Source organism: Strongylocentrotus purpuratus, unplaced genomic scaffold, assembly GCF_000002235.5.
Source record: "Strongylocentrotus purpuratus isolate Spur 01 unplaced genomic scaffold, Spur_5.0 spur5_scaffold_12, whole genome shotgun sequence".
Taxonomy (NCBI): Eukaryota; Metazoa; Echinodermata; class Echinoidea; order Camarodonta; family Strongylocentrotidae; genus Strongylocentrotus; species Strongylocentrotus purpuratus.
In genome coordinates, this window is record NW_022145597.1 from 7,412,117 (window position 1) to 7,437,642 (window position 25,526).

The 25,526-nt window shown below is 36.6% G+C and overlaps 2 protein-coding genes across 2 annotated transcripts in view; both read right to left on the reverse strand.

Annotated features, from left to right (window-relative positions):
* Nucleotides 1–2,917: 2,917 nt before the first annotated feature.
* LOC115922590 (TSC22 domain family protein 2-like) lies at nucleotides 2,918–3,916 on the reverse strand. The gene has a single exon (XM_030981730.1). It carries the CDS (start codon nucleotides 3,863–3,865, stop codon nucleotides 2,969–2,971), a length of 897 nt encoding a protein of 298 aa, XP_030837590.1. The 5' UTR covers nucleotides 3,866–3,916; the 3' UTR covers nucleotides 2,918–2,968.
* Nucleotides 3,917–17,439: 13,523 nt separating this feature from the next.
* The window catches only part of LOC592145 (transmembrane and coiled-coil domain-containing protein 3), a 29,268-nt gene continuing 21,181 nt past the window's right edge, over nucleotides 17,440–25,526 (reverse strand). Inside the window, exons 13-15 of the mRNA XM_030981731.1 lie at nucleotides 24,561–24,673; nucleotides 23,198–23,230; nucleotides 17,440–18,824 (exon numbers count right to left, since the gene is read on the reverse strand). Coding sequence (XP_030837591.1) covers nucleotides 18,773–18,824; nucleotides 23,198–23,230; nucleotides 24,561–24,673 — 198 coding nt within the window. The 3' untranslated portion in view covers nucleotides 17,440–18,772. The remainder of the gene's footprint in view (nucleotides 18,825–23,197; nucleotides 23,231–24,560; nucleotides 24,674–25,526) is intronic.

Genomic DNA, 25,526 nt, shown 5'->3' on the forward strand with positions numbered 1-25,526 from the left:
AGAATTAGGTAAACAATATCTTGAAAGGAAAGAATATTACTGGACAGGGCTCATTATGAGCACGTGTCGATATGACTGGCAAGCTGTAGATGACCAATGACCATGACACTCGACATCTGGTGTACATGTTGAACAGTACATGTATATCAGGTGTTCCCTATCCAAAATAAAAAACTATATTTTTAAATCACATTCATTTACAGAACAACTATTCTGATCCCATGTTCACTTTATATGTTTCTTTATATACTTCTCTATTGATGTACATGAATGCTTCATATAAATTTCCTCTCGTGTGAACGCCCCCGGAGCCCCGGTGCCTAGATCCCATCGCCACCTCCTCTGACACTCGTAAAGTTTATCAGGAAATCAGAAAAAAAAGCACCATATTTGATAATCAAGAATGTATGCACATGCATGCAAACTTCCTTAATCCTGGTTGTACAGGATGCTAATATATTTTGGTCATTTGATGGGACACAAGTTAATTTACATGTTCGAAGAAACAACCAATTTAAAAAGGATCAGTTTCAAATCAATAATAGATAAAGGGCAGTATCATTTTGTTAATTAGTTCTGCACATTTCAAAGAGGTACAGTACATTGGTGCTCGTATTAAGTTGTAACACACTGAAATGTCACATTATTTTAGTTTAGAAAGCTACTGGACAGTTACAGTGAGATACGTTTTCAATATTATGGCATCCAAAATTATACAAGGATTAAAAAAGGATCAGTTTCAAATCAATAATAATTGAAGAGCAGTCTGCACAATCATTTTGGTAATTATTCCTACACATTTGAAAGAGGTACAGTACACTGGGGCTTGTAAGTTGTAACACACTGAAATGTAACATTACTTTAGTCTAGAAAGCTACTGGACAGTTACAGTGAGATACGTTTTCAATATTACGGCATCCAAAATTATACAAGGATTATACAAGGATTAAAAAAGGATCAGTTTCAAATCAATAATAATTGAAGAGCAGTCTGCACAATCATTTTGTTAATTATTCCTACACATTTGAAAGAGGTACAGTACACCGGTGCTTGTAATTTGTAACATACTGAAAATATATTACTTTAGTCTAGAAAGCTACTGTACCATGAAGACATCCAAAATTATACTACATTGTACATGTAATTCATCAATTTATTACCTGTGTGAAGGTCTGCAGTTATTGCTCAGTGATAATTTCAGAAAATAATTCATTACAGAGAAGTGAGTGCATTAGAAACAATGCTGCATGTAAATTATATATCATATGATACTGTAAGAACCTTAATTGACAGAAAATACACTACTGTAAGTGTATTTAAATTGATCATGAGATGAAAAGGGAGAGACAGATATTTTGTTAATGGTCATCAACTTTACAGAAGGTTATCGTCAAATTCATATAAGTACGGTATATGAGGCTTCCAAAGTTCCAAGTGGTACAATAAATCAGTGTATGTAATATCTTTAGCGCAGTACCTGGCTGACTGATCAATATTGTTGTTGTATTGTTCAGTCATACGGGAACTTCAACTATCGATATCACACGAAAACAAAGCCAGATTAACCAAGGAAAGTGAAATTTTGTTATTACGCTAGTCAGCTTGATATAATAATTAATATTGTATGGCTTTGTTTTTGTGTGAGCAATGTATTCCTGTATCTCACTCAAAGCCATCCTACATATTCAAAACTGAATGATAAGTGCCATGAAAACTAATCCAATAAACCAACAACAGAAGTATTCTTGATCATAACACAGATTTCAATTACATGTACCTTGATAGGGATAAGATATTTGAAAGAAAGAAGAAAAAAAAGAGATAGACATCCTGTGATCTTATCACTCAAAGAAAAGTCATCAGATCAACACTGATTCTTTTTCTTTTACAATCATTGGCCACTTTCACCCTGGAAGAAAGATACATGTAGAAGTAAAATGTAGAACTCTGTGCATCGCTGTCATTTAATATTCATAAGAAATTTCCAGTGTCACCATATCTTGTCGTAGACTAGATTTTTTCGTTGAAGTCTGAATGAAAACGTCCTTCTTTACTTCCGCTCAGAGGTAATGCTATCACAGCTATTTCCTCACATCACAATCAAAAGGAAGAAGCAAAGTAGACATGTTCTATTTGAGAGGAACACACACTACCAACTGTTAATCTCTTCAATTTACCACAACAAATCCTTTTCTGCCACCTCTTTTTTTTAAAGTGTGCTGATGATACAGAACTGAAAGCGATGCATGTAGGAGTCATGTATGAACTAGTTACATGAACTTGTAGCCCACGACGTGCCTTACAATCTTACATCATGATATAAATTAGGAGACGCTATGAGAATAAGAGCATATTATAGAAAAAAATACAAATAAAAGCACTTACACATGTACATGCATACATGTATATTCATATATTATATCAAAGTATAAAAATATAAAAACAAAAATCAATGAAAATACATATAATAAACGTTTGCAATTAATGGAAAAAAAAAAGTAAATTCATATTCAACTGTAGAAAAAAAAAGATGACAACTTATAAAAACTTATGGTATAAATTTTAGTAATGATAAATAGATTGTGCCCAAATGAAAAAAATAATAGCTAACATAACATTATCAACAATTCTGACGCTGAAGAAGAAAAAAAAAAAAAAAACCCTCTTAGTCTTACTATTGGTCTGAAAATATTCCCTGAAACTGAATGGTAAAGACAGAGCTCGACACCACCACAATCCTGCCCCCCCCCCCCAAATTGTAAAAATCTTATAAAGAGCTTGTGCATTAAGACTTTTAAAGATTCAAATCAAACCTCCTTCCAAAATAGTTGGTGTGGAGACCTGGTAAAGATGATTATTTTACATGTATTTGTGAGTTAAACACTTCATCATTTCATGTACAAATAAAGCCCTTATTTAAAGTCACCTTAGGTATAATTAATATTGTTTAACTTATGAGATTATGTTCTTACCCGTCGTCTCCTTCTGTGGATTCCGATGCATGCTCCAGTAATCCATCCTTTAACTGATCCAGACCAAGCCTATCATCCTTTTGGTCATTATCTATTCCAGTATCGCTATGGTTTCTCATGTCTTTCAAACTATTAGTGCTGAATTTCCTACTCAACTCGGTAGGCTTCCCGCTCTCGTCAACTTGCAAGAGCGGATTTTCGGAATTGTCTTGACCATGAATATAATGAACAGAACTTGCAGCACTTGAATTGCCAGAATGCACTAACGTTTCTTTATTCGAGTCTTGATTTCGTAAGCCTTCGGGAGTTGTTTGACTTTTGGCCGTTTCCGTTGGAAAGTCCCTACATGTCCATCTCCCTTTTCTAATCGGTTCGGTGGCAACCTTGACCACCTTGAACCGATGGGGACCATTACCATTGGCCTGGTTTGCATTGGATGTAACATTATTTGAATTTGACGACTGTTCTTCAGCACTTGCTGATGCAGGCATTGAACTAGATACAGCACTGTTCGTTTTACTTTTAGAGTTACCGCCATCGTCTACCGATGGGTCTACATCGTGTATACTATTTTTGGATACATTGAAAGAATCTACAAGTTCTGAAGATGAGAATTCATCTGCTCGACTCTCATCTAGTTCATCATTACTGTCTGGGTCATCCATATTCCCATCTTGGTCATTCTCTGTATCGTTTCTCTTGCTCACACTTGTGATTTGAAAACAGGCTTTCTTTTTACTGCCTGATCTCTGGTTAGTCATATCCACATTAACATTCTGCTCTGTGTCTGACGTTGGATCTGGATCTTGTTTATTAGCCCCTGATCCAGAGTTTACGACTGCATTGCCGTCTTCTATAGTTCTATTCACACCACCTACTTCTGGATTCGCCATTGCGCTAAGCACAATACACCTACTTCTACAGCACTGACGATATTGTGCATGCTACAGTGCATGCACACTACACACGTCTAGTTATCGGCCGGTGAAGCTAACAAGCGTCTGCGGTCGATCTCTGTTTTACCTCTTAAATTCGTACTTCACCTTACCACTAACGCCTCACAAATCCAGCATACACTCCATATAATGTCTCCTAATTTCTCCATATCTAAGATAATATCCTGGAATGAACAGAATCCTGGAAAACAGCTTTAATTTGTCGGACGTCTTACGACTTCGCCCCACTCAGAAAGACCGATCTGCAGGCAGCTTTCTGCCATTAGTTCCTACACAGCACACAAAATGGCGAGAAACGATCATGTGGCGCTAGTTTTGAGTCCAGCCCGGAACATATAGTTATGTGTAGATTATGGCTCACGATTCATAAAAAGTGCGCAAAAAGTTATCCGAAAAGACTAGTCCGAAAGAGACGAAGTCATTGATAAAAACTTGCATTCATTTGTTATGTTTTGGACAATATGCACAAAATAATGCATACTGCGAGCCTGTCACATTGCTCTTTTCTCTTGGAAACCTACCGACAAAAATAAAGTACATGTGGAACTAGTTTATAATGTCACGTATCATGAAAACTTAAAAACAAGTGTATAGTTTTGTGTTTCGTCTGTGTTTGGGTTCATATTGTTCGTCTAATAGTAATTCACCACGAAGCTAAACTCCGGGCAATCTACACTCAACTGTGTACCACCATGGACCTATAGGTCAATGCAGGGAGATGGGAGGGAGGTGGTATCATTGTACTCGTGGCCAAATAGAACGCCAATCATCTGACCCCACCCGGTACTACCATGGACAATCATGATGACCAGGGTCAAAGTGTATTGGTACCCCCCCCCCCCCAACTTGCGCCCCAAAAGAAAGAGAGAGAAGGGGGAGGGGGTATGCATTGTCATCTATCTCTCTCACACCCCCCCCCCCCTCTCTCTCTCTCTCTCTCTCTCTCTCTCTCCTTTCTTCCATTTTCTGCCCTCCTCTCCCTTTGCTCCTGTAGTTGTTCCCGGCCTCTTTTTCTTCCTTCTCTTTTTGTATAATATACTCTCCAATTTCATACTGAGTTGATTTATTCCTTTTCCCGACCTCCCCATTCGCTCATGCACCCCGCCCATTTCTTCTTTTCTTGTTTGAGCCAGAGAGGAGCACCAACAAGGGAGTGGCGTTTCGGTTCCTTGATTGTCTTTGTTGAGAAAATGGGAAAATAATAAAATTATCACATATTACTACATCACAATGGCGTTCCCCGTTCCCGTATGGTCCCCCCCCCCCCCCCCCCCCCCCCCCACTCCGAGAACGGACGGACCCCATGCGTGTTACCAAAATGTCCGGTAAAGGGGTACTTTTCGTGCGACAAAGTCCGGCCCGACAATTGTAAAAAAAAAAGGGGGGGGGGGGCTGTATTAACTTTTCACTCGGAGATTTTTTTAAAAAGGGGGTGTTTTTTTTTTTTTTCTCCTATCTCCTTGTGGACTCCTGAGAACTTATTCTGAATTTAGGGGGGTACATTGAGCATTTTTCCGGATTCATGGGGGTCTTCAAGGCAGGAAAAGCCCGCGAAAAGCCGCGCGAAAGGGGGGGGGGGTTGGAAATGTTGGCAGTCCTCAGATAGGGGGTGCTTTCAAAAAGAAGGAACAAGCATACGCGTACCTACCACTGAGTGGGGAGGGGGGCGGGATGGTCCCGTGAATGATATGCTCTGAAAACCATCGATTTCATGCAGTATTAATGAGCAAGGCTATAAAATTATATCCATTTATATGCTTTATAATAATTTTATAGGCCTATAATGTTTCGCTTTGTATGTTTCATGTTGTTGTTTTCTTAATACGGAAAACAAATACTTTACTACTACGACTCAGTACTACTACTAAAATGGTCAAAACCTCTTTCCTTATTATCATGATGATCTAATTTCGTAAACTTCCCCCAATCTGTTACTCTGATTTTGTCCCTGATTTGTTTTGATTTTCTTTCTTTACGAGGAACTATTAGGCTTATTCATCCTTCGATGCCCAATTCATTGGGGCTCAAATGTTCTCTAATTTGCTTCTCTGTGAGTGTCTCTGTGATTACTACCACCGATGATGCCACCAGTTTATAAAACGCTTTAATATCCCGTTGTGAATCTAATTCATTTTTACAATTGAGGCCGATTACAGCATTATGGTGCCATCTCTCTCTCTCTCTCTCTCTCTCTCTCTCTCTCCTCCTGTACTATTACATCATTCACAATCAACGCTATACCGGTTTTAAGAAATTGTTTAAGTAGTCACCCGAAGAATCAAAAGTGTTTTGAATAAATTGAATTCATGCAAAATTTATATCATTGCGAAGGAGAAGCCGTAGTGCCTTACTGATCAAAGATAACAAATTCCCTCTTCAAAGATTGTTTGTTGTCCGCAGTAATCATTTCTCAAAAATGTTAATTTTGAGATCCAGATTTTGTTCAGCGGTCCTCCGTATAGAGCGTCAAGATTCGTGACGTCACATGCGAGACACAGCTAGCCACAAAATTGCATTTTACGCCTTTCCATGATATCTATATGAATTTTTAACTAATTATTCGTGTTTTTCAAGAGAAAATGCTTCCATCGATATATAATTTTTCAATGATAATAGTTGTCATGAATTTTCATCGGGTGACTACTGCCATTAGAAATCCATACCACCGTTAACAAGCAAACAAGACGGGCTTTCCTGTCTTTGATCATGATTGTGGTCCCATGCGAAAAGTAAATGTTCGAAAAATTTTCGCTGAAAATGATGAAAATACAATACAATGTTTTGGTCAAGGTCAAGTTGTTATAATAGGGCATGATAACATTGCTCGCTTTTGTCTAAACAGAATTTTTTTTTTTAAGAGAAAGATATATGAATTTTTAGAGGGGTGTCCTTCTAAATAAATGTGAAAATTCCTAGGGTTTTCTAATGCCAATTTTGGATTGTTCGTATGCTTTGGAGCAGAATTTAAAAGTAGTGTATACGTGTCCCTTTTGCAGTAAACATAAAATTCTGTAGAACTTTGCAGGAATTAGGAATATGTACTATCAGTGTGACATAAAATGAGCTGTAAAGGGTACATGAGCATTTTCCTACATCAATAACCCACTTCTTGTAATGGCCAAAATTAAACTGATTGATAATAGCACAAAACGTTCGACCATTCGGTACAAGGGTCTGAAAATCAGACTATTTACTTAAACGACTGCAATCCTTAAATTCGATTTGACAACTAACGATCGTTATTTGGCAATTTGGTCAGTGGATTGTGACGTAGTCGCGGATAACTCTCCTGATTGCCGTGTACACAAATATCACTTATTTCTGTTTTTCTCCCAAGTGCCCTAACCCTTGGGGCACTACTCAAAATGTATTAAATACTACAGGTCCTCTAAAAGGAAAAGTCCATCCCGAGTCATACATATTGATACAAAATTACATTCGAGTAAGTTTGTATTTTGGAACAAATGGGAAAGTTGTCCAGCATTATATCACAGTGACATTACCGATTCAGCCAGTTTGAAGTGCCCTTACGTACAGTTATTACAGCTTTAAAAAAAAATCCCATTTTTCGCATTTTTTGTCAGATTTTCACCAATCTGCTTTTTTAATTTGTTTGCTTTTTTATACAGTTGTTTGCTATCAAGGATGGATTTCCCTTTAACATTGACATAATTTTATATTTCAAGCAATTCAAAAGACATTAAATTAAGACGACCATACACTCTCTGGCGGGAGTACCAAATTCCCCCTCGTCAAACTTTTAATGATTGGTTAAATTTCAGCTTTGATATATTTTCAAAAGTTTCAACTGTGACGATGTTGTGTCATTTGTAAACACCGATGTTTTGAATTTCACAGGGGTAACATCCAAATTTATTGTCGAAAGGGGGGGGGGGGGGGACAATGATATCTCATAAAGAGATGAAGAAGTTATATATGGAATCCTGCCAGCTCTCTTCATGTTCCCTCAGTGATGGAGGGGGACTGCGAGGGTATATGACCTATTTTTACCCCTGAGAAGGATTGCTTCCATTTTACCTAATTGGAGGGGGGGGGGGGGGGGATGGGGGGGGGGGGGGGCTCGCTTGGCACTTACCCGATTCGCTTACGCACTGAAGTATATGAACATTATAATAGTCTGCTGCACTTCCGTGCCTCCGATTACTAAACTATTATTTCCTTCCTCTCGGTAACCTTTAAGGATGTTTGTATAATTTCTCCGTAAGATGAGATGAAAACTTGAAAAACCAAGCATTTTCCATCTTGTCCATATATACCTTTCTGACATTTGTGATCAAAACAAATTTAATGGGGCTGGGCTTCGATTGTTGAAAAGACGAGTATAACTTTGATTGGATTTGTCAAAAGTTAGATTAAGAGGCGAGTTTTTATCAATTGTGTTAACCGGACACAGGGAGTCATCATAACCAAAGTGTGTGTGTGTTTGTGTGTTTATGTGCAAGAGAGAGAGAGAGAGAGAGAGAGAGACAGTGGGGGTGTGTGTGTGTGTGTGTGTGTGTGGAGAGGGGGGGGGTCCTTCTATTGACAGGTTTCCAGTTTGTAGAAAGAGTGACATGATTTATCAACCAGGAAGCAGATAATAAGTTCTCAGATATTCTGATATTTGCTATATAATATAAGATACAAATAAATACTAAAATGTCAGGAATCAGGACGTTACCGAGATTCCCTCCTGCAACAATTATTGCAAATACACATTGTTATATCGATGTAGGTTATAGGTGTAGTATTTCTCGAATGGCGAAAAAAAAGAAGGGAAAGTGAGAGATAAGGAAAGGAAGATGGAGGAAAAGACGAAAAATAGATGACAAGACCGTGTACCCCTTGTTTGACGCCCTTGCTATTTTCCTTTTCATTTACCGAATTAGATCGATGCGCCCTCTCACGACACCAGTGTCCTTTTATATTTATTTATTTATTTATTTCTGATATTAAGACAGGGTGACTCATCACCAATAATGGTGGTCTTCCATGAGGCCCTGCTAAACATAATGAGGTACATTATAGTTTAACAAATACATATATATATTAATATATTAAAAGTGCGAGAATTCTAATATTAATATATTAATTACAAAATCTTGAACATATTCATAACAGCACTAAACAATAAGTAAGAACATGTATAAACATTTAGATGTCTGGTGAGGTACATAGTCATTAAAAAATATCTATATAGTGATAATGAAGACAAATTATATAGATAAAGAGGAGATGGGAACGGATGGATGGAAGGAAAGAAGGAGAGGTTGATTAAATAGAGGAGGAAAGAATGAGAGAAAGGAAGACAAAGAATGGACAGCAGATGGGTTCGGGGTGTGCTGCAGCTTGTAATGAAGTTGAGATGAAAGAAAGAAAGGTTCACGTGTATGGATGGCGGCATGGGCAGAAAGGGAAGCAGGAAAAAAGGGGTGTGATGGCCAAGAGAAGGGAAGAGAGAGAGGATGGTGAGTGAGAGTGAGAGAGACCGAGAGAGAGGGGGAGGGGGAGAGAGAGGGAGGGAGAGAAAGAGAGAGATGGGGAGTGAGGGAGAGGAGAGAGAGAGAGGGAGGGAGAGAGAGAGAGAGAGAGAGGGGGGGGGGGGGGGGGGGGAGAGAGGGGGTGGCAGGGGCAGGCAGAAAAATTAGCAGAGGGAGAGATTGAAAGAGAAAGAGATGGGATAGAATATGGACCGAGAGATAGAGGGGTAGGGGAGGGGGGGGGGGGGACAGGGGGCAGACATAGAAAAGTTGGCAGATGGAGAGATGGAAAGCCAAAGAAAGAGATGTGATAGACTATAATGTGGAGAGAGAGAGAGAGAGACAGACAGACAGACAGAGAGAGAGAGAGAGAGAGTGTGTGTGTGTGTGTGTGTGTGTGTGTGAGAGAGAGAGAGACAATGGCAGACAGAGAAAAGTTGGCAGACAAAAGGGGAAGTTGAAAGAGAAAATAAGAGAGAGAGGGGGAGAGACTGTTGAGTAAGGGAGAGATGAAGAGAGGGATATAAAAATAGGGAATGAGGATGGCAAAGAGATAAGGACAGTAATTACATCCAGGATAACTTTATCACCCAGACAGTCTATGACAGTAGGAAGCAACTTTTATTGTTTTAATTTCTCACGTCTCTCCGCCGGATGATAGTAATAAAAGTACAATGAACCACATGCCCACACCGGCCATCATGCCAAATTCCATCTACAACAATCACTCAGTTTATGATACCATTGTAATTTCAAACACAATATCAAACAGCGCATATCATAATGAGAAGAGAAAGTGGGAAGTAGGCCTATGTAGAAAAGGGAAAAGACAGCCGGCTATTTCCCGCAGAATCAGGAAAAATTGTTTGCAAAAATATGTCTGCATAAAAAAATCCTTATACATGGCAAGCATTACATCACAAGTACACTGTTGCCAATTAATTAAGTTGTAAAAAGAATTCCTCACCTTTTGTGTATTCATGATTGTAAAAATACGTTTTAATCTTGATTAATAAACTTTATATCTTTTTAGAAATCTTTAATCCATCTGAAGAGTCATGGATATTCGATAAATAAGGTTCTGAGAAGATTTGTTTTATATACTTTATCTCTCATATTGTCACAAACTTATCATGCAAACAGGTCAGGAATTGTTTTTATTCTCCAAATTGTATGGGCAACACTTTTGTTGTTGTTGAAATATAACTGTTTCTCTCATACTGCGATGCCTTCACAGCACCCCCTCCTCCCTCTCTACCTTTCCTTCATCCACTTTGTCTTCTCCATCTCTCTCTCTCTCTCTCTCTCCCTCTCTCTCCTTTATCCCCCTTTTAATCTTTTATATTCAGCAGTCTTCCTCATCACTCCTCAATAATGTTCTCTTATGCATCTCTTTCCATTTCTTCTTGATGTTTTCTCCTTTAATTGATCTTTGATCTTTTAAAGGGATTGGGTATCTTTGCCTCAGATTCTAAACAAATTATCCTGGATTTAGCTCATGCTGCAATCATAATTATAAATCTTTAGGTCAGTTAGGAATCCCATGACTTTTACAAGACGATCGCTTGTTTGATTATCAAGATATTTTTGATTGGAATTCGAAATTTCAAAAACCGTTTCCCAACGGTTTTTGTATTGGGGGAAATGAGTATAATGGTAAAACCGGTCACTCAGACTCTTTTGAAGCACTTCATTATAATTTTGAAGCGCATTTTGTTAGGGCTTCAATATTACACCGTATCACAGACACTGATAACACCAGGGGTGATAGTGAGCACTAAAAAAAAATTTTTTTTTTTGTTTTCCCCTCAACCACGCCCCCCTTGAATAAAAAAAAAAGAAGAGGATTCGCGGGGAAAAAATGGCATCTAACAACATTCCCCCCTTTCGAGTAAGAAAATTGGGGGAAAAAATAGGGAAGAAAAGAGAAAATAAGGGGGAATCGGGAAAATCAGGAAATAAAATAGGGAAGGAAAAAAAAATCTGGTAAAAAAAAAAAATTAAAAAAAAATCCAGATTTTTTTTTTTTTTAATTCGGAAGAGAAAAAAAAAAAATCGGAAAAAAATCGGGAAAAATAAAAAACTAGATGGAACTTCGACTGCGCGCAGTCGAAAATGATGCCTCCGTCATAGAGCAATTTTACAAACCAAAACAGAAGAAATTTTTCAAATTCAAGTTCAATTGTAATCCATTAAGAGGTTCTCAGAATATCGTGATTACAAGCAATTTCTCATATACATATATGACCCTTTGATCTTTGACCTGATGACCCTAAAATCTACTCAGTTCATTGGCTCTGCAAGATGTCCTGAGTTAAATAGTAATCCATCTGTCAGTTCTAATGAGAATGCGTTCACAAGTTATTTTTGGATACATAATGAGCCCATGACCTTTGACCTCATGACCCATGAATCTACTCAGTTCATTGGCTCTGCAAGATACATACATGATCGAAATTTGGCAGGAATCCATCAATCTGTTCTAATGAGAATGCGATCACAAGCTATTTTTGCATACATAATGAGCCCTGTGACCTTTGACCTTTGACCTCGTGACCCCAAAATCTATTCAGTTCATCGGCTCTGCAAGATACATACATGACCAAAGTTTGGCAGGAATCCATCGATCGGTTCTTGAGATAATGCGATCACGAGCTGTTTTTGCATACCTAATGAGCCCTGTGACCTGTGACCTTTGACCTTGTGACCCCAAAATCTAATCAGTTCATCGGCTCTGCAAGATACATACAAGACCAAAGTTTGGCAGGAATCCATCAATCGGTTCTTCAGATAACGCGATCACGAGCTGTTTTTGCATACATCATGAGCCCTGTGACCTTTGACCTCGTGACCCCAAAATCTAATCAGTTCATCGGCTCTGCAAGTAACATACATGACCAAAGTTTGGCAGGAATCCATCAATCGGTTCTTCAGATAACGCGATCACGAGAACGGGACGTACGGACGGACGGACAACCCGAAAACATAATGCCTCCGGCTACTTCGTAACGGAGGCATAAAAATAAAAATCGGGAAACCGATTTAAATTGGGTTTTATCAGGCCTGTAACACGTAGGCCCATGCATATCAGATTTTCCATTGTTAAACAATACCTTTATATATATATTTTTAAATCCCATCTTACTTCCCCTCTCCTGTTTCTTCTTTCCTACCATTTCTTTACTCCCTCCATCTCTCGCTCTCATTATGCTTGTAAAATATCTTGCACCAAACTGACAATATCACACAACCATTAAAAAGACGAGGCACCAAATCCGATGGCAAACGATGCTTTGCAATACAATATTTTATTTGACAAATTGTGTTTTGCCCCTTGAAAATCATGGAGTATGCAGGGAAAATGTCATGTACAATAAATATAGCACTTTAATAACGGCTAAATTGTTCACACCCTTATCAAGATTTATATTCTGTTAAGTATGTGAAAAATAAATTTGTCTTGATTTCTGTTTCTTGAGAATGTGGCATAATAATCAAAGCTTACTTCTAAAGCTACTCTCTAAAAAAAAAATCGAGTGATCACGGACGTCACTCCTCTGGAGAGTGAAAATGTAGTGAAAATAGAATGAACATTCACTCTTTTCTTATTAGAGAGCACTCTAAAATCAATCAATGTTCACTCCTAAACAAGTGATCACGGACGTCACTCCCAAGAAAGTGAAAATAGAGTGAAAATTCACTCTTTTTTTTATAAGAGAGTATTCAACAAAGGCCCTCATTCAACCTTTCATTCTTGAGTTACAACAACAACAACAAAATATTACAAGTGGTATGAATAATTTTGTTGTTAACTGTAACTAAAGCAAAAAGACATTGTTTCACTTATGTTGAGTTAGCTTGAACAAGCTACTCCATAGTCAACCACCCTTTCATATTTAAAGGTTGAATTAAAAAAATATTACATTATTTAAAAACTTGTTACCTGTGATCTGATTTTGTACAACAAGCAGTCAGAAAGAACCTTTCAATACCAAACTTTCTTTTATGATTATTCAACATTGTCCACATTCAATATCACACTGTTTTAATCCCAACATTCGGTAATCATCTGCCATCTCAATAAAAAAATAATGATATATTGATTACATCTCAAATCATAAAAGTGTTGCATAACATATAATTCCATGATTTCAATTTATGAGCAGTTTTTTTCTTCATGAAAGCAAACTATAATTTGTCTCTCTCTGGATCCAGAGGGACGTTAACTCATATACTTTAACACAGAGTTAACACCCTTCTGGCTCCAAACAGATATAACGCCCTTCTGGTCACTTTCAAAAAATATTCAAGGAAATATATCACACAAGGTACAGTCTTATCACACTGAAATGAAGCATAATACTGATAAATAAAAATTGAATATTTTTTTTATTTTGGCAATTTAGCAGTTCATTAGTATAGCATTAGCTGAGAGCCTGAAGGGCATTACCTAACTAAATGTATAATGATAGGAGTTAGCACCTTTCTGCTTTCAAACTGATAATATCTAAAAATGCCCTTGTAAAAGCTCATTCAGATATGTGGCAAAATCATGTTTTTTTTCTTCTTTTCTTCTTCTTTAATGACGTAAAGTTTCATGCACTTACAATTTAATTTCATAACATTTCTGTATCTAATAACCCAGGGCTCAGCGAATGAGCAGACGTCCTTTGTTGCGCGCACTAGCCATTGAGCATTAGCATTTTTGCGGCTATTTACATCGCCATATCTGAACGAGCCTTTACTATCAAGAGACGATATGCAGTATGCAGCTTAGAATTCCATTCACATATCAACATTTGCACAAGCGCTCAAAAGGATTATTTGCACATGTTGCAGAGAGACAAAAAAACGATGATGAATACATAGTTTCAAAAAGACAACATTACTGTTATAGTTGGAGAACAATCTCCAATTATATTCTGCACTGTAATCAATACATTATTTTCCAGAATTTTTGATATTCTGTTAATTTTACCTCATAATCTTATGTTCTAATTTCAATGTCATTCAAAAAGTAGAAAGTCAAGGACCCTGTGCTTCAATTTCTTATTCACATTTATAAATTTTCAATCTTACTCAGTAGATTTTTGACAGTCTGTCGTCCAAAATACAAATACTTTGAAACTTGGTGTAAGAAAACAAAATGCTCAAATGTGCAGATAACTTCTATATAAAGTACAATCACATTAATATGACATATTTCACCATTGTCTACCCATTGAGAGGGGCACTGAAACAGGGAGTGGGGGGGGGGGGGGAACTCTAACAATGAAATGTGAATTTACAACGCTACTCAATACTCATAAGAGAGGTGGTCCGCACGATGATATTAATAGGCCCTTTATATCCCTTCTAATACAATTAGGTATTGAAACCGCCTCTGGAAAGTATTTATAATAACACTTTAAGAATATTGAGCACTTCATTTATTCTGCAGAAGACATGGTATATTCATTTAAAAAAAGATAGTTTAGCTCAGTGCAAACTATGGTCAAAATGCAAAGGATACAAAAATAATTATTCATCCTTCTGTCCTTAAAAGTACCTTTTACAATTACCAATGTCACATATAAAAATACATAATTTAATAAATTTACAGTATAATTTGGGGCAGAGCCCGAAAAGCATTTAAATTTACAAAACAAACATAGAAACTATAAAATTTATACTCTTTATAAGAGCTCACTATATATTCCTTTCATTTCTCCACTATAAAAAATCCATTAGTTCTCTCATGGTATAAATTAAACATAATAAAAATGTATATAACTGCCATAAACTTACATCCACACTGAGGCAAAGCCTGCTCTATAAAAGGATTCAAAACAAACATGGAATATGTGTTCAGGATCCTAAAATATTACTCAATCAATAGTTTATAGATTTGGGCTTTGAATATGAACATACCTCAATTCTCACACAACCACTATTGAGAGCGGAAGTTTACCTTCTATAAGGGAGTTTACAGATAGCACATGGTACAAATGACCCCAAATAACCACAGATCTTTTACACATGGAGAAGTTCCACATTGTGCATATCTAATAATAACTGCCAAAGTCCTAGATGTGCTTCATGAATACCTTTTGTTTGCCCTCTTGAAAAGAATACTTCCACCTGCGTATCATAGAATGTACCGTTGGTGCATAAATGAATAATGTTACATAACTTTCATGAGCGCATATCCAGTATTCATCTCTGTGGGTTTTACCTTTTTGGTACAAATGACCTTTATCTGCCCATGCGCAGATCGTACCTGTAAACTCCCTTATTAAGTTGGTTTTGATGAGAGCAAAAAAATTAAAGAAACGGATCAAGTAAATTTAATGGAAAATCCGATATGAAGTACTGTTTTAAATTCGTAATTGATCAAATGCAAATTGGCAATTCTGTGACATTCCTTGAAAAAACTTTTTCATATGTTTATTACTAATAAAATTCATAAATTTTTATTTTCTCTCTAAAAAAACATATTTTCAAAGATATCTTTTAGAAATAGATCTATCCCTTCATCAACCAAAAAAAAAAGGAAATTTATGATTTTTCTTCATACATTGCCAATGTGAGAGTTGGTAAAAGGTAGGTCACGGAGTTGCCAATTTCATTTGATTGTCTACAACTACTAAATAAATGCATAGACCGTTTTGTTTTAACTGTTTTCCTTCAAACTTTCACAGATCTGTTTCTCTCATTTTTCTTATCTCCTTACACTTGATTATATACAAATTTAATCAGGGTGAAATTTCCCTTTAAACATGTTATATTTGAATGGCCATCTACAATGAGTACAAAACTAAAACTAAATCTGATGTTGTTATACAATTTTTTGTCTCTGTTAATTGTAAACCCACCCTATTCGTATTCAAATTGATAACATTATGGTAATTGATCCACACAAAAAAATTATTCAAGTATGAAATGATGGTGAACCTTCCTTTGTCGAATTGGCATACATCAAGGGAGTGTTTCACAAAACTTGTCATCAGTGACAAATGACAGTCTTTGTTATAAGCTAGTGAAATCCTTGCTTCTGATTGGTTATCAACAGATTTGTCACTAATTTTTGTCATTTGTCATTGGAAAAAGGCTTGTGAAACAGGTCCCTGGACTCAACTCTAGTCAGACCCACAAATACTATGCAAAGAAGTTGATAAAAAATGTCCAAATATGTTTAAACATGTTCTTAACTAAGGCCTTCAGAAGGATGAAATTTCATATATTTTAAATACACAAATAAATCTTTTGATAATCTTAGGGCCCCATGAGATGAAATATGAGCAAATTTGTTAAAAGCATTTTCTAGAAAAGGCAGCAAATAAATGTGATATAAAATAAATATTAACTAAAGAATAAATTACTGTCTAAATATTTTCTATTTACAACTGAAAGCACAAACATAGCTGGAACTAGCACACTTTTCTATGCAGGCATAAAGATGAACTACATTTATAAAGTTTTGCTAAGGATTGGCACATATAATAGTGATATTACAATTTCTTCAATAAATACTTTATTGAGTGTGTCTCTTTAGGTAAAAGGGAGTAGAAGGATAAACAAAATACAAATAATATAACTGTAGTTACTTTTATGCAAAAAACCATACGCCCGGGGGGGGGGGGGGGGGGGGGGGGGGGGGGGGGGGGGGGGGGGGGGGGGGGGGTGAGGGAGGGGATGGGGCTGGCATCATTGGGAGGGGGGGGGGTCTAATGACTCTTTATCCTTTTATTTATATTTTTCCCCCTCTTTTTTTCTCTTTTATTTATTTATTTATTTATATTATTCTACCATTCAATGGAGAGGGGGAGGGGGGGGGGGGGGGCACATGCTCCGCGCCTGTTGCTGCACCACTCATTCTTAGGTATGGACACAAATAGCACAGCGGATTAGACCATGCACCTAAGGATAAGAAACACTGGATGGGTGAGTTTTATATTTATTCCAGCTTTTCATAATCAGCGGGCAAATGTTGCGTTCATATCACACTAACAGCATACATCTATTATCATTACTTGTAGCCTAATTTGGGTATCAAGTTCCTATCTTAAATTTAATCCAGAAGACAGTGACAACCAATACAGGGCCCTGCATCTTAAACATTTCTCTTAAAATTAATTTCTATCTCTTTCAGATCAACTGTATCGCCTGCCATCGATCGTAACTGTACGATAAATACTGATTTACTATTACTGTTTTGATACACATGGAAACAACGCAACATTAAGATACAATTAATTGCAGCAAGATTTGAAATACAATAGATTTTTACAAGTGATTACAAGTCAATTTGTGCGTTACAATATCCAGGACATACAAGCAAAACATAAATAACATCACATTAACATTTGACACAAACGCGAAGGTGTACCTGCACAACTTTAAATTGTACTTCCGTTAGTACCAGTAGAGGATATTCCCATCGAACTAATGGCTGTTTTCTATTTCAATACTGATGGAAAAATTAATTCCAGGTGATTTGGTATTAGACAGAGAATGCACTTGTAATGTCTTTGGATTAAAATCTACGAAGCATATCAATAAAACCTAATTAGGATCATCAAAGCTTAGAAATACAACATATTTGAGGCTATTGTCAGCAGCCTTTGAGCAATATTTTTAGTTAAATACATCATAGTACAGGTGATGCAGATATCTGCTCAAGCTATACCCTGTTCTGTTTAGTGTTACATTTGTCATGAAATAATTCTTCATGTTTATTTCATCTTCTGGGCCAAACTTCAGACTCAGATAGACTTGGTCTTACAGCATACTCTGAGATAGACTAGTCTAAATCTCAGTCTAGGTCCCAATCTCAAAATAGTGCCAATCCCAATCTCAAGTAGCTTTGGTCCCAGTGACACCAGAACACAATTGGTCTTTATTTCCTTCTTTATTCTTCCAATCTCAGGAAGTCTTAATCTTAGTTCTGTGTATCAAGCTGACTTGGTCCTCTTCTTGATCTGGAGCAGACTTGGTCCAACATCAGTCTCCAATTTCAGATAGTCTCAGGCACCCATCACATATTTCAAGCAGACTAGGTTTAAAAGTGAGTCTCGGACAGCCCTGGTCCCGATTTCAAGCTCACATCGCAAATGTCCCAATATACAACACATGTAGCTGTACGCTTCAAGCATACATCTCAGACAGCCTTGAGTCTCATGTCAAGCTCATATCAATTTGGACCTAATTCCAACCACAAGTACAAGTAATATTAACTTTTAATCCCATATTTCAGGTAGCCTTGGTCCACATTGGAGTCTCAGATAGCCTTGGTCCCAATTTCAAGCTCACATAGCTTTGGAATCTCAATCGCATGTAGTCCTAGGCTTCAATCACAATGTTTCAGGTAGACTTGGATCCAATGTCAAACAGTCTTGGTCCCAATGTCACTCTCACTCTCACTACATGACTTGTGTCTGTGGGAAAAGAAGATTGAGACATGCAAAAACAAGAAGAATAAGTATTGTTATAATGAAAAGTATTTCAAACTAAGATATGTATTTGAAGGAGTAATAAAAAGCAGACTTAATGCAAATCAGGAGCTTAAAGAGCCAGATAAAAGGTTGCCAGAAAAACTGTTAAAATCACTTTAGATGATAAATAGCAAAATTTTGTACAGTTGTGAAAGTATGTGCTTGGTATGGTAACATTGTACTTCAATTATATTTGTTCTCATAACATTATTTTTATTTGAATGAAAATAAACACCTCATTAGAGGCACACAAAAAAGAGAAAGAAGCAAAACAAGATGCTAATAGACAAAGGGTTAATTTTCAAAGGCTTTCATTTCAAACACGCGCAGCCCAACAACAAATCTCTTTTTAATAGTCCGATGTAATCAACCAACTATTTAGTCAAGACTAATGCCAATAGTTTCCACGAGTTAAATTTCTTAAAGACTCAAGTCTGTAATAGTAGTTAATAAATGTATCGATCTTCCCTGATACCAAGAGTGAAAAAACACCTGAGAGTGATACTTTTAAAACAGTTATAGAAAACAAAAATTCTGTCCAGAGAGCATGCATGAAATTTGAATACATTAGGAAGTAGGTGAACAAACAAGGAAATTACGACAACATACATGTATGTTACTATGTTAGATCCTCATGGACTTGCACAAGGGTATGCTGCTTGAATGATCTCATCAGTAAATCAACATTTTGGAAATCAATAGAATTATTCATAACAGCTCTAAAGGGGATGCCAACATTTGTTGGATACTTGTTTACATACATTTCATATGTTATGTGCACAGAATGCTTTCTTTAAAGGTAAAGACCAGTTATGGTCATGCGATTGCATTGTGAAAGAAATGTTGTGAAATCGATCAGAAAAGGTTGATCATCTAGCATCTAGCATCTGCAAGGTTCTGGAATTCAAAATGATAAGAAATTTGGCCCATTCTTCGTAAAGTTACAAGCACTATACACAGAAAGATGTATATGGGACTACCCTATATCTCTCACAGACCATGAGAGAAACAAATTTACCAAATATATGAATTAGTAGGCGGTTTCCCGGCAAATTTTTTATCATCATGTATTAGTCAAAACATATTCTTTCACATGATTGGTAATGAGAGCTTCCATTTCATTTTTTGAAATTGGGGCGTTTCCAATACTGGTCTTTACCTTTAACTTTGAAAAATTGATTTGTCCCGATGTACGTTTCTTGAGAATGTGGCATATTAAAGCTTACATCTAAAAGTATTCAATAAAGGAAATAATCAACTAGTCCCCCTTTCCTTCTTGAGTCACGAAAAGCACAATTAAAGATGAAGTTGAGTTCTGGTCATGCGATTGCATTGTGGAAGAAACGGTGTGGAACCGACCAGAAAAGGTTGATCATCTAGCATATAAGAATTTGTGTGTATTGCAAGGTTCTGGAATCATCAAAATGATAAGAAATTTGGCCAAGTCTTGGTAAAATTACAAACACTTGCACAGGAAGATGTATATGGGACTACACAAACACGTGGCGTAAAAAGCTGCCGCCCCCCCCCCCCCCCCCCCCCGATTTTTACGATGTTACATGCATATTTAGAATATGAAGGCATTTGAAGAGCCATGCTTTTCAGGGAACATGTCTTAACTGATGTTCTTCCATACTTGCATAATAAGAATGAGTAATATTCACAAATTATTTTTCACCTCTTCCAGAACTCAACCTTCTCTTTAACATCAAATTTACAAGGGGTATGAATAATTCTGTTGTTAAATGTATAATCCAAGATTAGGTAACCCAACATTTGCTGTTGCGACAATTACTCTAGCTTTAGGGTTGTAGGGTAGATCCAGGATAAAATAAAGACCTAGTGTTTAGTACGGGTTGAAGGTAAAAGGAAATCCACCCTTGATAGCAAACTACTCTAGAGGAAAGCAGAACAATCAGAGAAGAAGGCCGGTGAAAGTTTGAATGAAATCAGACAAAATATGAGAATGTTATGAATTTTTAGAAGTTGTACGGTAATCACTATAGCCTAGAGGTATGGGCTCGTCAAATTGGCTGCATCAGTAATGTCTCTGTGATGTCGTGGCAGACATCTTTTCCATTTGTTTTAACACATAAAATGAATAAAATTTTAATTTTTCAAAGATGTATGACCCGGGAGCATCTTTTCTCTTAGGGGACCTATAAAAATATGCTATTCATAATACACTTTAAGTAGTGCACCAAGGGATAAGATAGTTAGGAGACTATGAAACAGAAATTAATGATATTTTGAACATGACAAACAGGAGAGTTATCCATGACTACATATATGTCACAATCCACTGACCAAACTGCCAATTTAAGATATTTCAAACTTTCATAACTTTCTTATAATTGGCCTGATTTATTCAAAAATTTTGCCATTCTGTATATCTTATTTTTCTGTGTTCATACAAATGAACATATTGCAAGAATTGGATTGCCCTTTAGGAAGTCGGTTAGTATAGGAAATAGATGCAGTGTAATTGTCGAAAGAGCATGCGATGTACAACCTCATGAACGAGCAGAGCCTATGAGCAGAGGCTATTTTAATTTACACAATATACATGTAGATGATTTTGCCTTTAAACAGAGAATGGCATATGGTTGCATGCTTTAATGCCAATTTCTTGATTCTCCTACCGGGACACTGTAGTTTGGTAGAGTTTGGAAATGAAAATATGAAGGATGATTATTGCAATGAGTTTTATTACTTCAGGATTCAGAGTGTAGTAATGGGAAAATAGAGGGATGGAAATGGTTAATTAATAAAATGAGTATGACAGATTGAAGCTGTGGAAATAAAAGAAATTAGTTCAAACAGAAATTAAATGAATACACAACAGCTTACTAACTAAATGTTGAAGAAGGAAAACAAAAATGAAAACAATTCAAGAAGAGGGACTCTAAAGATGAATTCTACTCAAGAATAATTCTGTAAACAAATAGTTTTGTATCTACTATAAAACCAGCAACTTTTCAACCTAAAATACACTTTTGCAAATTCCATGAGTGGTTGGGATCTACTGAAGTTTCATGCTGCAGAATATATCAGATTTTAATACCAAGACATTTTTACAATGATTTCAATTTAAATCTGGTTTTGTATAATAATTCCTTGTAGCCAAAGGCTCAAAAGTGCATATTCACAATTATTTCTATTTTTTTTTCACATTACATTGTACCATCAAGAATAGCACTCAGAATGAGAATTGATATATCATATAATATGATGATGATATATCATATGTCAAATTATATTCATTTACGAAAAAACAGCCATAATTATTAGTTATGAAAGTTTTGAGATGCGAGTTTCTGGTTTTAAAGCATACATTCCACTCTCTGTCTACAGACATTCTATACATGCTGAAACAAACCTGGGAACCCATGCAACCAATGATATGCTTTAAGCCACCAGATACGTGCGGTTATCTTGAATTAGAATGAAAAGGAAAAAAAAAAAAGAGATTGTTATGATACATGTATGATGTATAATGCACTATCCATTGACAGCCAAAAGGGCACTAAATCACTTTTTTTTTAGCATAGTGTTAATACCCTTCTGGTTCTCAACAGACAATATTACAATATAAGCAGGGGGTTGTTTCACAAAGATTAAGTTGGACTTTAAGTTGGACTTAACTATGGCAGGCCATTCATGCCACCGGTTGCTCTCACCATTGGTCTCTCAATTACGATCTTTAGATAATATTTTGTCCTTTAAATTTAAATTCTGTCCATTTGTGACCATGAGTTGAACGTCTCCCTTGAGAAACCAATGTCAGGAATGGTTAGAGGAACTAGTGGCATGAACGGCCGACCATAGTTAAGCCCGACTTAAAGTTGATCTTAGTCTTTGTGAAACACCCCCCTGATGATGAACATTTTGGGGTACTTCCAGCTTGTGGACAGGAATAAAGATAGGCTTGAGTTCTGGTAATGATAGAAAATAAATTCTCATAGAATCCAACAAAACTTACACTGAATGTTCAAGATTACAAATAAATGACAAGTGCCAAAAGATTTTGGTGAAACATCTTTGAGGGCTGAGAAATGAGCAAAGAAAGATAAGGAAATCAAGGTAAGTAGGCCTGACACCATATGCTTACCACAGGTCACTTATGTGCCAATGAGAGTTGTGGTTTTTATTGAAGATGATCTACTGCAGGATAAACAATCCGGAATGAATTATAGCCATGTTCTCTTGACATACATTCCAATACCAGAGCTCAAGATTAGCTTTAAGCCTAAAAAAAACTTTTTTATATTTGTACATTTGACCCGATGAATGTCAATAAATAAACCTGTACTCACAGTCCAAATCTGCTCCAAAGTGCTTCATAAATTCTAAAGTGGAGCAGCAATAAGTGAATGAGAAAACAATCTAAATTCCTAGCAGGTATCTAAAGTTTGCCCCTTTTTGCCTTTGTCTTTGTATTTCCTGCCAAATTATTTGCAGTTGATTTCAAATAAACATCTAACAGCTTTCAGAACATTTTATTATCCAAGATGAATAAGAAATTTTCAGATCATTTTCATTTTATTACTGTTCATTGCTTCCAAGGAGAAATTGGAACTGAGGTAGTCTAGCATGTCATGCGTAAAGGAAGATTTATTTCTCAAGGCCTAAAATTCTATGGAAGACATCGAAGGGCATGTTCTCATATATGCAAGTTTTTTTAAAGTGTACATCAGAGTACTGCACTTCACATTTTTGTATCTTAACCCACTAACTACAGAATTGCCTCTTTCCAATGGGTTTACAGAGCTGCCAACCGTTCCGTTTTTGCCGGAATTACTCCGTTTTTAACCCAAAATTACGGTATTACGTTTTTTCTTCATAAAATAATTTTTTTAATAATTTTTTTTTTTTTTACATACCACACGTCAAACGTTTGCCCTAAAATGGTGATTTGATCACAAATTCAATAGAAAACTAATTTTAAAACATACTTGAAGAGAAAAAATATATTCTCAAAAAAAATGAAATGCCGATAAAACCAAAATAACCACCAACAAAACTACCTGCTTGTATGGAAAAAACAGCATGATGAATGAACATTTCTGCATTGGAAGTGTGTCGCGCGTGGTTGTAAGTTTCGTTTTTATGAATTCCTTTTTTTTTGCTTGAAATTCCTTTTTTTCGCCATCATGATTCCTTTTTTTGGTCGCACAAGGTTGGCAGCTCTGGGTTTAGCACAGGAACTACCGGGATACTGTAGCCACCATATAGATGAGTGCGGGTACGACCTACAGCTCCTTTTTAAAATATTTTTCTAAAATTCCTTTTACCATTCATTGAGTACACTGACATTATGCCACAATCTAACTTTAGGGTTAAACCTTTCTATCGATATTCAAAATCTAAGAATGTTGAATATAAGAGATTATGAAATGCCATGCATCAAGGCATATATGTTATACAATGACGTGTAAATTCATGAGAATTTTCCGCTATGAAATCACAGCATGAACGTTATTAGCATTTAAGTAAGCAAATATGCATTTAGGTATAGATAAATTATCTGCATATATTTCAGTTTTTGCTATCACCAATATCATCGCGTGTATATATTTTTTAAATATTTAAAATATGAGGTGATTAGGTGAGCAACCCTCTTTAGGCGACATAGAAAGCTCTCAAATTGTTTTCCTCTCCTCTTTTTAGCATACCCACCTGGCTAAGACTGGTCTGTGTACATGTCTCCTGCATCGCCATAGAGAAATCCTCCACAGAATAGGTGCCATGAGAAGACTCAGGGTTGTGACGCTTAGAATTAAGAGGTACACCTATAGGATGAGAGAAAGAGAGGAAGAGCAATAATATCAATATTCTAGGTTTATACAGCGCTTAAAGTCTATCTGCACTAGTTTGGCCAGGAGGGATTAGACCTCCATGCGTGGTCACTGGCAGGTGTTTATCTCATCAAATCAGCTCTCTATTAACATAAGTAAAAGGGGACCATGGGGGATCAACTGGTACCGCTTAGGCATTGTTTGCTATATAGCGGGCGCAAGTAACTACACATAGTGCAGTCCTGCTTTAATACAAATTACCATCTCTAAGCACTTTGAAGGTATTATTACCCCGGTCATCGGATTCATTCACGCACAGTGTGCACCATCTCCACTCCCTAGGCATATGGCAACTACTAACACTAATGCTTCAGTCATCCTACCAGGTTCCCATTTCTCTCATGGGTATGGAGTGGCAAATGTACATTAATGCCTTGCTAAAGGACATTGGTGCCAAGTCAGGGATCAAACCTGTGATAAGTCAAGTGCTTAAACCACTCGACTACTACTCGACTAGAGGGAGAGGGAGGGGGAGAGAGAAAGAGAGAGAGAGAGAGAAAGAGAAAGATGGATGTTGGATCACAATGCATTCAACATGTACATCAACATACAAGTATCTTCCTTTAATACAATATGAGCCAGTGTAACAGTAAGAACAGTCAGTATACCAGTAAATAGACGAGAGACATACTTTACATAATAGGTACCTCAGGGTATACTCAGGGTTGTGACATTTAGCAGTAACAGACATTGAAACAATAAAGCACGGTCATCCGGATGATTTTCACAACCCATGATTTATCGTTTTAAAATTGCAGTCATCCAGGTACAGTCACACCTGCGTTAG

What these genes read in the sequence shown, in the direction of transcription:
- LOC115922590 (XM_030981730.1), bottom strand. Translation starts at nt 3,865, where the DNA reads ATGGCGAATCCAGAAGTAGGTGGTGTGAATAGAACTATAGAAGACGGC.